Below are 13,154 nucleotides of genomic sequence, written 5' to 3' on the forward strand. Positions count from 1 at the left end.
ATATCCTATAAAGGATTTCATCCTACATTTGGTAGTGCAACGCCTTGTGGCGGATCTTTCTTGCCATGGTTTTGTCTTTTTGTATGTTCCCAGAGGATAAATAATCTATGATCGGTGTCATCCAGGAGGTTGTCTCAGTTAGAATAACCAGGACCTGATGCTAAGGAATAGATGGGTCTATCCAACATCTTTATCCGCAGGTCTCCAGCCAAGTGTTCAAAGCTTGTGGATGCCAACTTACTCAATGCATCAGCGGGTCGATTCTTGCTCCTTTTGCTATGAATCACTTTGCAGGACGCAAATTGTTGCATAAGTTCTTTTTCCTGGGACAAATACGAGGCCATAACTTCATCTTTTTCTTCATACGCCCCGTAATTTGTCCCTCTATCAGCATAGAATCAACCCAAGCCTCAAGGTGACACACAACCAACTTCTTTGCAATACGCAACCCGGCTAGGAACGCCTCATATTCTGCTTCGTTATTTGTACTCTTAAAGTTCAATTTGATGGATTACGCAAACTCCTGCCCCTCCGGATTGACTAGCCTCAAGCCTGCCCACGAACTCTCTCCACTGGATGCCCAGGTGAATAATGACCATACTTGGTCTTGTTCAGGCGGGACGGAAGGTTGCTGTTCATGCAAGCATTTATGTACCTTCTCGCTTAGAACCTCAGCAACAAAGTTTGCCAACACTTGGCCTTTCACAACAGGTCTAGGCTAATACTCTATAGAATGTTCGCCCAATTCAATTGCCCACTTTGCTAGTCGACCCAATAATTCTAGTTTCCCCAATATATTCTTTAGTTTGTGATATGTTAATACATTGATGGGGTGACCCTGAAAATACTTTCGCAACCTTCTCGATGCATATACCGAAGCTAATACCAACCTTTCCAACATTGAGTAGTGGGTCTCAGCATCCGCCAAAGTTTTACTGACATAGTAAACTAGCGTATGGACGGTCTTCCGGTCCGTTAGCAAGACTGCCCCTACTGCCATATTTAATGCGGATAAGTATAGCGTGGGAGGTTCTCCTGCGCGTGATGCGGTTAGCGTTGGAAGTTCCATCAAACATCTTTTTACTTCCAAAAATGCCTTTTCGGCCTCATGTTTCCATTTAAAATGTGCTTTTTTCAAGCAATTACATAACATGGACACAAAGGGAAAGGATTAGGATGCGTGGTTAGCTAAAAAACTATTCAACGCCACTAACCGCTCATTCAATGTTTGTACTTAATGTTTGTACTTCCTTCAGAGATGAGGGGGAAGGCATTCGCACACTTGCCTGGACTTTCTCCGGGTTTGTTTTAACTCCTTCACGCGTAACGATGACACCCAGGAATTTGCCTTCTTCAATAGCGAAATAGCATTTGGCAGGATTAAGCTTCATATTTATTTTTTTCAATGTGGAAAAGACGTCTTCGATATCGCGCATCATTTGGTCTTCTTCCACGCTTTTAATCACTAGGTCATCCATAAAAACCTCCAAATTCCAGCCGATATGATCTTAGAACGTACTTTACCATCAATCGCTCATAGGTGGTACCCACTTTTTTTAATCCAAAGGGCATCATTTTGTAACAAAAAGTCCCCTAATCCGTTCGAAAGGCCGTTTTGTCCTCATCCCGGGCAGCCATTCGAATCTAGTGAGACCCTTTGTATGTGCCTAAAAATCATTTGAACTTGTATGGCGCCACCGAATCTACCTTCAGATCTATTTCTAGAAGATGATAACAGTCTTTTGGGCAAGGTTTTTTCAAGTCTTTGAAGTCTATACACATCCGCCATGTCCCATTGCTCTTGGGGACCATTACTGGGTTCGCCACCCAACTTTGATACTGTATTTGGCGAATGAACCCCACTTGCAATAGATCTTGAACTTGTTCATTCATGGCATTCGTTTGCTCTGGGCCCATTTTCCTCTTCTTCTGAACAATTGGCGTATACGCCGGATTCACCCGTAATTTATGCTAGGAAATTTCTCTTGGAACTCCTGTCATGTCGATCGGTCTCCAAGTGAAAACATCAGTATTTTCGACAAGAAGTTGCTTAAAGAATACGTGGATTGTTTCTAAAATTTTGGGTCTGATAGTAACCGTTTGTTTTGGTTACTTTGGATTGACCACCCACTTTTCCGATTCGGTCCTTATCACCACTTTTGGAGTTTTAGTGGGTTTGGATCCCTCCGTCGTGAAGCAATGCTTATTGACTCTGATTATCGCGACACCAATTCTTGTAGGAACCCCGACTGCCCCATGTGTAGTTAACGAATTGGCATTAAAATCTCCTATTGCTTCACGTCTCAGGAATATATCATGTTTAGATCTTACGGGTAGGACTAAAAATTCTATTTCCTTAGTCCACGAGTGAATTCCATCACTAAGTGTGACTGGAAACGTTATGACCCTTCGCGGATGCATAACTTCGTACCCGAATCCTAATACTGGAGCATGAATAGGTTTTAGGCGCACTTTATCATCTTCATCTAAATGTTCGAAGAATTGTTCATACATTATGTCTAATGTGCTCCCTATATTGAAGAAGACATATTGAGACCTGTAGTGCCTAAAAAGTGCATTTGTGACCAATGGTTGCTTCAAACAAGGACCTTCCTTTATCCTTGGGAATATTACTGGTCCGCTCGTCCAATCATCCTCTTCGATCTCAGGTCTCTTGTTTCGACACGGTGGCCCGCCTTGAATCATGTGCGCATTTAAATCAACAGGTGTTCAAGCTTCCTTAATTTAGTTGCAGCCTCAATTTCATTTCTCAAACTTACACAATCATCAGTATTATGTCTGATATCCTCATGAGAAAAACAGTGTTTTTTCGGGTGCAAATGAGCCCTTCGAGTCATTGGCTGTGGCGTTTTGAACTCGACATTTTCTGTTGCGAGGAATTCGGTTTGAGTTTTTCTCAAAGGAGTCCATTTTTGGTCCTGCTTTCCATATCCGCGATGTTTTTGTTTTTGCCCGATCAATGATCTGGCATCGAACCATTTGTAAGTCTCCTCGGGTAGATGAATCCTCAACCATATCAAACCTTTTTCTTCTTTATTAGGACGGGCGCTCTTAAACTCCGATTTGACAGGATTTTTCAAAGTCTCTCGTCCTAGAAGCTTTTCAGTAGCTGCTGATGTGCTAAAAGTAGTTATATAAAAACTCGCTAATCAAGACACTAAGTAATAAATTCTAGACTTTTAAACTTAACTAAACTACTAACCGGCATGTGAACTGGTCGACTCTAATACAGCTAAGTAAGTCCGGATATCGAACCCGCGAGACTCTTTAAATTACGTAACTTGCTAAATTTAGACTTAACTACAGACACGACTATTTATTTATTATTATTATTGGGGGGTTTTACTAAAACCTAATATTAAATTAATCAATAAGACTTAAAGATGACTTAAACCTAGAGTTAATTCAAATGATGACAAGCAACCAGCTAGGCTAGGATCCCCTAAGTTTCAGTTATCAATTAACCAGGAAAATATTTAGTTATGGAACAGGGATCGTAAAATAAACGCTTAAAAGAAAACCCGAACAGGACCAAGACACCTATGGGTTTCTAATAAGTTTTGACACTCACCAGTATTAAAAATCAAGTTTCCTTACGGTCACCTAATTAATTGCAAACTAGTTCCTTTATACAAAATCCTACCTTACAGCGCGGAAACAAAGGCAGTCTAATATATTCAATTGACTTGATAGACAAAGTTAATCAATCAAACCTAGACATACTCCTTATGAAGAACTAAATCTAGCAATCCTGATCAACAAAGACCTATCAATAACCTAGCACCTTACAGCTATTTAGGTTAGCAGTACACTTAGGTTTGTTTGATTAAATAATATTATTCCTATCATATTATTCAAAATCAATCATAAAATAGTCAAAAACACAAAATAAATGACCTAATAGCAACCTATCATAATGACAAACAATACAAGTCAAAATCAAACATTAACAGAGGTTATTAATAGGCCTATGTAATCTATAATGTTTAGTTTACCATAATAAAATCAAACAAAACGATAATAAAGGAAATCATGGAGAAAATAAATAAGAACGGAAGATTAAAGGTGATATAACCCGTGGTCTTCGTCCTTGAATAATAAGCACGTCATTGGCTGATTCCTTACCTTCAAACCCTCCAAAATATCTCCTCTTGAGCTCCAAATTTCGTCCCAAACGGCTAGGGTATTCAGGTTATGTTTAAGGTTAAGTTTAGGGGTCTTTATATAGGCTGGGCCCAAAAACCCATTTTCCGTAGAAGTTTCTAGAATCTAATGCCAAACGCGCCGCATGGAGAGGAAGCTTGTTGTGGCCGCGCAGCGCTCCGACTAAATGGGAAGGGTCGGTCTGACCAGTCCGGTTCAATTCTGACGCAGTCTGGTTCAATTATGATGCTCCGGTTCACCGGTTTGGCTTGTTTTAGCTTGTTTTTCGCCCTTTTTAACCACGATCAACCTCCGGAAACTACATTATTCAAATATGTTAGTATTATACAAATTCTAATAAAAACCAAACAAAAACTAATAAAATATTATATAAAATATACAAGGGATTCATATATATTTGGCATTATATCAGCTGCAAATACCTTGGTCGCCGTCATAATGGCATCCCAAGTTTTAGGCATTTCATCCCGGCCAGTTAAGCAATGGATCAGATCATTGCTTCTAATGTTTTGCTTGAACGCACCCCTTAACATATCCTCGCTAATTCCTCCAATATTCAGTCTTTCATTATTAAAGCGAGTGATAAAATTTTTAATAGACTCATTGTCGCAGCGGACTGCGTTAAAAATTTCTGATGGATCGCGTGTATGCTTGCGTTGTTGGTTAATATGTTGTGAAACTTTTGCAACCAAGGCATCCCAGCTTTTAATTTGACCATCCGGAAGTTTCTCAAACCACCCGCGTACTATTCCTATTAAGGTCAGAGCGAACATGTGGCACCAGCCAGCCACTAACTCCACCCACCGCCGTAAAATTCAACAGGTGATCACTTGGATCAGTCATCCCGTTGTATTTACCAAGTTTGCTCAGAATTTTCACGTTCATAGGGAAGGGAGCACTGGCAATTCCTAGTATGAACTTTGATTTTTCTACAAACGCGGCCGAGCTGTAGGGTTTTATGAAATCTTCCTCAGCATCACTGCAATACTTAGTGTGTTTCACTAGCGTCCACCATCTGCTAGTCTCTTATTTACCATGTGAGTGAATATCATCACTCACGTATCCTTCTTCATGATACGTGAGATATCTTTATCTTTAGGAAGTGTGACTCTGATCATACACGATCCTACAGGATAAGCTCCACTGGAACGGACGATCTCTGTCACGACTTCCACCACGTTGGAGGTCTCCCGACTGTTCCAGAATCTCCATTTCTGGAGTGAGCTGGCTTCGTCGTATGACCGGTGGAGGTGAAGGAGATGGAAAATCATTATAAACTAAAGTTCTCGCTTAGAGCTGATCATTTTTCACCGGTCTGTTATATTACTCCTTCAGCTTCTGTTGTTCTTGTTGGTACCACTCTTCCGGGGTCAAAACTACTTTTCCAAATATGGATTGGTGATGAACTCGTGTTTCGTCACCTTCAAATCTGGGGAATTCTCCAGTTTTGTCTTCCAAAACCGGAGTACCAGCGTTTTGACGGGATTCCGTAATGACCTGTCTAGCATCTTCAAGAAAAAGGCCACCAAAACCTTCAATCCGTCTAACTCTCGTCGGAGTGACAGTCGGAAGCTGCTGGTTTGACTCATCGTAAAAAATCACATAAACACCATCAAAAACCGTGAAATCTAGCCTCAAATACGGATGGCGCTAATGAAGAAGCACGGATCTAAACTGGATAGTTCGGATCTATGTTTCCACAAGTGCGGATATACTAAACTTCAGATGAGAACATATTCCAGTCAAGTTTCTACGGGAAAGACAAGATGGGGGGTCTTCCCGTAACTACCCTCCGGCGTGAGAATAAGTACTGTACTATGAATGAAAGAGTACAAGTAATTACTCTGATCAAGTGAGAGTGAATGAATACCTCTTGAGGAGGATTCAAGTATTTATAGTCGGAGATGGGGGAAGGTGATTGGTGGAGTTGTCATTGTCAGGATATTTCGTATCTACCTGAATAGACACGTGTCGCGCGTTCATAGGCTGTGACAGCCTAGCCCCGTTTGGGATGGTTACCAAGTGTCCAGCTGTCTTCCTTTCATTGGTTGATGTCGCTGTTAGGGAATGTTGGGATAATCTTCTATAAACAATTTGTTGCAACTGCCCTTCCTTATCACGTGGGAACTTTTCTCGTGTGAGGTTCCTTATGTCACCCGCGGATTCCTTTCGCGGATGCTCACTGGTGATCTGCGGGTTATGTTGGAGATCTGCGGGGGTAGTTTCACTATCCTACGTCTATAGTGATTGATTTATGTGTGGGAATATTGATTTATGCATTGAAAAATTGTTTATGTTTAGGTTTGCATTGAGCATTTGGTTTGAATATATTTAAGTTTGAATTGAACACTTGATTTGTGCTTAATTGATATGCATAAGTTAAAAAACAAATAGTCTTCTTGTTACAGACTGCACAGGTTTGATCTATCTCTCTTTTTACAAATGCCATATTGTTGACTACCGATATTTTACCGTTAAAAAAACAAACTAGATGTAGGTCATTTTAAATCATATATGTTTTAAAAAAACACCCTTAAACAAAAATTTAAAAAAAAAAGAAAAAAGAAGAGAAAAAGAAAAGATAACTCATCTTCATTAACAATTGCATGGAAATTTCTACATTTCTTCCTAATTTTGGTGATTTGGTCAATTACGCGTCAACCATAAGCTTGGTGGGTCACTGACCCGGTCTTCTTAGTCTTATCCGAGTACAATGTACTGAATGTGATTTCATTTCATTTTAATGGTTTCTAGTTCATCTTAAACCTCAGATACATATTCGATCGGCCGATCAGGTATCTTCTTGTAATATAAGTTCCCTATTGTATTTTCATTTTTTGAATTTGGAGAATATTGATCTTCAAATGGGGGTTTTCATCTGCCGATACTATTAAGCTGATTTTGTTTGCATCTGTGTTCTTATACAAATCAGTTGATTGCTTATTGTGAGTTGATTTACAAGGTTAATCCACTTGTATATATTTGCAACAGTCCGTCTTATGGGGGGGAGTTCAGTTGTAGATGATTGGGTGTTCCCACCTTCCTTGAATGCAGTACTAACACTTGTTTTGGTTGGAAAGACGGGAAATGGGAAAAGTGCCACCGGAAATAGCATCCTTGGAAAGAAAGAGTTCTTATCAAAGACGAGCTCCGCCGGTGTGACAAGTACTTCTGAGCTCAAAACAACTGTACTTAAAGATGGCCAGATTCTTAATGTCATAGATACTCCTGGTATTGATCGACATCTTTTTAAAACGATCTTGCTATATATAATACTTCATGTGGGAAGTAAAGGGGTTGGTTCCTCATTGTCTCTTTGTCCATATGTTTTTGTGTTTCGTCTTTTTCCTTGTGAAAAGATTAAACTACGGATAAATTTGGTATTCTACTAGTCATGGAAATAGCTGACTGAATATATATATATATATATATATATATATATGGGAGATTTCAAATGAGAACCTTTTGAGTTTTAAGAACTTGAAAGAACTCATTGTAACGATTTATTTTTTTTAAATTTTTTTTACACAAGCGTAATAGTAGGTTACATACACGTAAAAAAAATTACAGAATTTTTTACGCGCCGAATCGACTTTTTACACGTGTGTAACGGACATAAAAGTTAGTGTAACCACTTACATCTTTATTCTCTCTCCTACTTTGACTTTTTTGTCAGATTTAATATCAACCACATATTCCAATCCATTTGATTAAATGTGTGGCCAAGAATGAATTTCTTAAGTTCTTACAACTCAACATGGTTCTCAAAAGATCCCACCCCTATATATATATATATATATATATATAGGGAGTGGATCAAGAGAGAACTAGAGAACTACTAAAGAAATATTTTTAAATTTCCATTTTTACCATTATTCTTATATTTTGTTACCATTTACTCGAAAAATATAAAAAATATAAAAAAAAGAAAAAAAACTCGTTGTAGTGCACATATGCAATAGATCGACTTTTTGTTATTGCATATGTGCACTAGTGTGTAATTTGATATGTGCAATAATGTTGAATAGCATATATGCAATTTTTTGTATTGTATTAGTGCAATAGTGTGATATTATATACAAAAATACCAAAAAAACAATATAGTGCATATGTGCATTAGTGTTGTATTACGTATATGCGATAGTTTGTTTTGAGTACAATTATTAGTGTTTGTATTTGCATATATTCAAATTATGTGTTGTATAATGTAATTGTGTTGTATATGCAATAAAACACTATTGTATATATGCAATACACGTTAATGCACATATGCACTACATCGTCGGTTTTTTTAGGAACAATATCATCTTAATAGGAGGAGGAAAGAAAAAAACCGCAAAATATTTTTAAAAAAAAAATAAAAATAGGTTTTATTAGTTCTCTAGTTCTCTCTTTAAAAGGAGTTCTCTCTAGATCCCACCCCTATATATATATATATATATATAGGGGTGGGATCTAGTGAGAACTCACCTTTAGAGAGAAAACTTAAAAATTCCAAAAAACTACTAAAGAATTATTTTTAATTAAAAATAAAAAAATATTTTCAAAATTCTGTTTTAGCCATTATTCTTATATTTTCTTATATTTCACTCGAAAAAAATAAAAAAAATAAAAAAAAACCGCTGTGATGCACATACGTATTACTGTGCGATATCGTTGTATTACACATGTGTATTACTATGTATTTTTGAGTTTAATATTGTTTTATTGCTTATATTCAATATTTGTGTATTGTATATGTGTAGTAGTGTTGTATTATATGAAAAAAAAATAATAAAATAAAAGTCGATGTGGTGCACATGTGCATTAATGTTGTATTACACATACGTACTAATATGTATTCGATGTGTGTATTAGTCTTATATTGCATATATACAATAATGTGTATCAAATATGTGCAATAGTGTTGTATTCTATGCAATACAAACACTTTTGCATATATACAATGCACACTATTACACATGCGCACTATACCGACGAGGTTACCGACAAGTTTTTTTTTTTTTTTTGAACCAATAAAAACATATAAGAATAATGGGAAAAAAAAAAGAAACTTCAAAAAAAAAAATTTAAAAGTTAAAAATAGTTTTTTAGAAGTTTTTAGGGGTTTTTAAGTTTTCTCTTTAAGAGAAGTTTTCAATATATATATATATATATATATATATATATATATATATATATATATATAACTGTAAATATAAATATAAATGTATCACTTGGGTTTGTAAATATAACTGTAAAAGATTAAATTATGAAGACTACTAACGGCTGTTTTTGGTTATGGTTGCTTAGTTTTAGACTGCTAACGGCTAACACAATGGCAGGACTGTTTGATTCCTGTCTTGATACGGAATATATTGGTAAAGAGATTGTGAAGTGTATCGATTTGGCGAGGGATGGTCTCCATGCTGTACTTGTTGTTCTTACCGTACGGAATCGTTTTTCAATAGAAGAAGCATCTGTAACAAGTACCTTGAGGATAATGTTTGGGAGAAAAATTAATGATTACATGATTGTGGTTTTTACTGGTGGGGATGAACTTGAGGAGAATGGACAGACGTTGAAAGAGTTCTTAGAAGAATGTCCTGATTCATTAAAGGTGAGTAGGCCAACACAATGTTTTTTTAATTGGTTTTTTCATGCTTATATAGTGGAAATTGTCAGCTAATAATTACTTCCTTTTTTTGTGTTTGATCTTGGTTTACCGTTTTCATGAGATTTTTTAGTTGTTGCTTGTGGGTTGTCTATCATTTATTTGCACTCTTGAGTCTACTGCTGTCATATATGATGATAATGAACTCGGTATGTATCTTACCTAGCAATTCTTACTGCTGCGTAGGCTTTCTGTGCTTGTGCTTCATTTTTTAATGTGCTGAACTTTGTTTTGTTAACTTCTAACAAGATGGTTTTAGCCACAAACATTTCATAATATCGATGTTGGTCACGCATTCTTCCGTCCAATTTATCCCCATCTTTTCCATCTTTATCTGCCGAACCTGTTTCTAATTCATATTTTAAACTATTGACTAATTAAAATTTGACTAACGGTTCAGGAAACACTTAGCTCGTGTGGGGATAGATATGTCCTTTTTGATAACAGGACAAAAGATCATCGCAAGAAAACTAAACAAATTGAAGAACTTCTCAGTCTTGTTAACATGGTTTTGACCAACAACAACGGGAAACCATACACTGATGAGTATTTCAGTCAGATGAAGGTGGATAACGCTATTATTTTCACTTCCGTTTCAAGTTTGTTTGCTTTTAATCGAACTAGTGCATTTACTTGACAGAGAGAGACTAGGAGGCTTCATGAAGAAACTGAAGAAGTTCAATCATTGTCTGGGCTAACCCAACAACAACTATCCGAGATGCTATTAAATATTAGCAAATCACATGAAGAGCGGGTTGAGCGAATGACTGAAGGGGTACATTTACACTTTACTGTCATTTTGATCATGCATTAGTCTGCATATTAATTAAAATTCAGATTAATTATCAGACATGCTGTTTTCCTGACTTAAACTCATAGTTATGGGCGGGTCATATCCGATTGGGTTGACCTGCATACATTTCTTTTCTTGTCTTCCTTACTTAAATAATTAATGTGTTACACATGATCACCAAATTTATATTTTAAATCGAAAATTTTGAATAAAGAATGTTAAGAGTTTGTTGAATACATTAAACTTACTCTTAGGACGAGTTTGACCCATTCCTTTTAGTTAAAATTTTTAGCGAACCCATTTGAGATAAAACCGCAGTCCATAGCGACCCATTTATAGACAAATGGTTCAAGATCGCCAAATATTGCTCTGAATGGATATATTTTGTAATTGTTGCACAGTTCAAGTTGAGGATGGAGGAAACAATAAAGACGATCCAACAAGATTTGGAAGAAGAAAAGTGTGCACGGTCGAAGGCTGAAGAGAGAGCTCATGCTGATAGAAATTCAGCGATGCTATTCGTGTGGTTGAAGAGAGGGCTCATGCTGATAGAATGAAATTCCATGATGATATCCGTAAGGTCGAAGAGAGGGCTCATGCTGATAAAATGAAATTCAATGATGATATCTGTAAGGTTGAAGAGAGGGCTCAAGCTGACAAAATGAAATCCGATGATGATACACGTAAGGTTGAAGAGAGGGCTCAAGCTGCTCAAATGAAATACGATGATGAAATCTCTAGGATTAAGATGGCGGCTGATGCTGCTCAGAGGAAATACAATGAAGAAATAGCTAAGCTCACAGAGTGCTTAGAGATGTCCCGTAAGGAGACCGATGAACTCCGTAAGAAAGACAGGTGTGCAATTTTGTAAGTCAACTTTGCCCCCTTTCTCCAAAATGCATGTACTTTTCTTTCGCAACTGCTTGAAAAACCATCTTGTGTTCTAACTTATATATGTCATATAATTATAAATGTACAATGTAAGTGTTAATATATCTGTTATCCAATCCGTTTATGTGAGTCAATGGTTCAAGATGATCACGTTATTCAACCATTTAAAAAAGTTTGATCCGTTGGTACAAACATTCTTGTTCTTTTGAACGCACTACTCTTGAAATCTTCTAACCTTCCGCCTAAACGTGTAAATATCTTCACATATTTTTTTTTTTTTGCTACATGCTGGTCTATATGCTACTAATATAGTGATCTCGTCACTTTTTACTACTTTTCTATCCGTCACTAATATGGTTCTCTTACCAAAGTTCTCAAGTTGGCAACCGTCACAATCACCACTACAAAAAAAACAGTATTAGCCGAGGTCAAATCCGTTGCAAACCCTCATTTTGCTACGGATTTGCTACATTGCTACAACTCTCATTTAATTTAATTGCTACGGGATTTTGCTATGGAATTAGATCTTCAAATGATTTTAGCTATGAAAAGAGACGTCGCTAAAATAGCGATACTAGCTACCGATATTGTAACATGGTATTTGCTACGGTGTTCTAGTAACGGATTTTTAGCTACGGAAATTTGCTACCAATTTAGCAACAACAAAGCTTGCTACACGATTCCAGCTAGGGGGGAAATTGCTTTGGTTTTGCTATCAATTATGCTATGAAATTTTGCTACATTTTTTTAGAACGGCGAGATTTTATGGTACGACTGGTCGGGGTCATAGGTAGACCGTGGTCGACCCAGGTTTGGAGCCCTCAAAGAGTTTTTGCTCAAGGCATAACCCTAGTTCTCGGGTTATCCAGGCATCCTCGGAGTAGAGTTGTCTCCAATATTTCGAGTGTCCAAGAAGAGCATGAAAGATGGACCTGAAATAATTATTTTTCTTCAAAAGATGGATAATTATAAAAACAATAAAAAAACAACGTTATTGTAGCAATAACGTACACAAATAAAAATAAAGCCAAGTGATAAACAAAAGTTAATTGAATCGAGACACCCTCCTAGCATTCTTCAAAGCGAAGTTGTTGATCATTGACCAGTGACTTTGCATCATTAGAATTTTAGGTTCATCATCACTCTCTCTAACTTCGAGTAAGGCTTCTCTTACGTCTTACGTCTGAAAGTTGAAATCTAATGTCCTTAACACTTTCAACACGACTTTCCCAACAAGTGGCGGACAATGATTTAAGAGTAACCCTTTAGCATTCTCTTTCAAAAATTGCCACCTCTTAGTAGAATTGGCAAAAATAGTATAATTGCATTGTATGACTCCAAAAAAGTACCTAGATTTGATACAAGTATTAGCCATGTCATATAAAGCAAGATTAAGAGTATGGCAACCACACAGAGTATTAAATGCTCTAGGATTTATATCTAGAAATCTTTTTTGAACTCCTTTATGTTTTCCTTTCATGTTTGATCTATTATCATAGTCTTGACCGCGCATATTTTCAATATCAAGAACGAGGGAATTTAATTCATCATGTGTAATATTAAAGAGTCCCCTTCCGATAGTATCATTAACATTCAAAAAACTTAAAACGATTCCTCAACACGTACGTAAGT

The 13,154-nt window shown here is 36.8% G+C and overlaps 1 protein-coding gene across 1 annotated transcript; it reads left to right on the plus strand.

The window, feature by feature from the left end:
* The first annotated feature begins 7,184 nt into the window (after positions 1-7,184).
* On the plus strand, positions 7,185-11,188 carry LOC143633351 (immune-associated nucleotide-binding protein 9-like). Its single transcript, XM_077101672.1, has 5 exons — positions 7,185-7,416; positions 9,510-9,784; positions 10,239-10,403; positions 10,479-10,613; positions 11,033-11,188. Exons 1-5 carry the CDS (start codon positions 7,185-7,187, stop codon positions 11,186-11,188), a joined length of 963 nt encoding a protein of 320 aa, XP_076957787.1.
* The last annotated feature ends 1,966 nt before the right edge of the window (positions 11,189-13,154 follow it).

The sequence above is a fragment of the Bidens hawaiensis genome, unplaced genomic scaffold, assembly GCF_021521415.1.
Source record: "Bidens hawaiensis isolate Kalapana, Puna unplaced genomic scaffold, B.hawaiensis_p1.1 tig00006693_1, whole genome shotgun sequence".
NCBI classification, from domain to species: domain Eukaryota; kingdom Viridiplantae; phylum Streptophyta; class Magnoliopsida; order Asterales; family Asteraceae; genus Bidens; species Bidens hawaiensis.

What these genes read in the sequence shown, in the direction of transcription:
- LOC143633351 (XM_077101672.1), top strand. Translation starts at nt 7,185, where the DNA reads ATGGGGGGGAGTTCAGTTGTAGATGATTGGGTGTTCCCACCTTCCTTG. An exon ending in AATGTCCTGATTCATTAAAG is followed by an intron (nt 9,785 to 10,238) that starts GTGAGTAGGCCA and finishes CTAACGGTTCAG; the next exon opens with GAAACACTTAGCTCGTGTGG. An exon ending in TTGAGCGAATGACTGAAGGG is followed by an intron (nt 10,614 to 11,032) that starts GTACATTTACAC and finishes ATTGTTGCACAG; the next exon opens with TTCAAGTTGAGGATGGAGGA.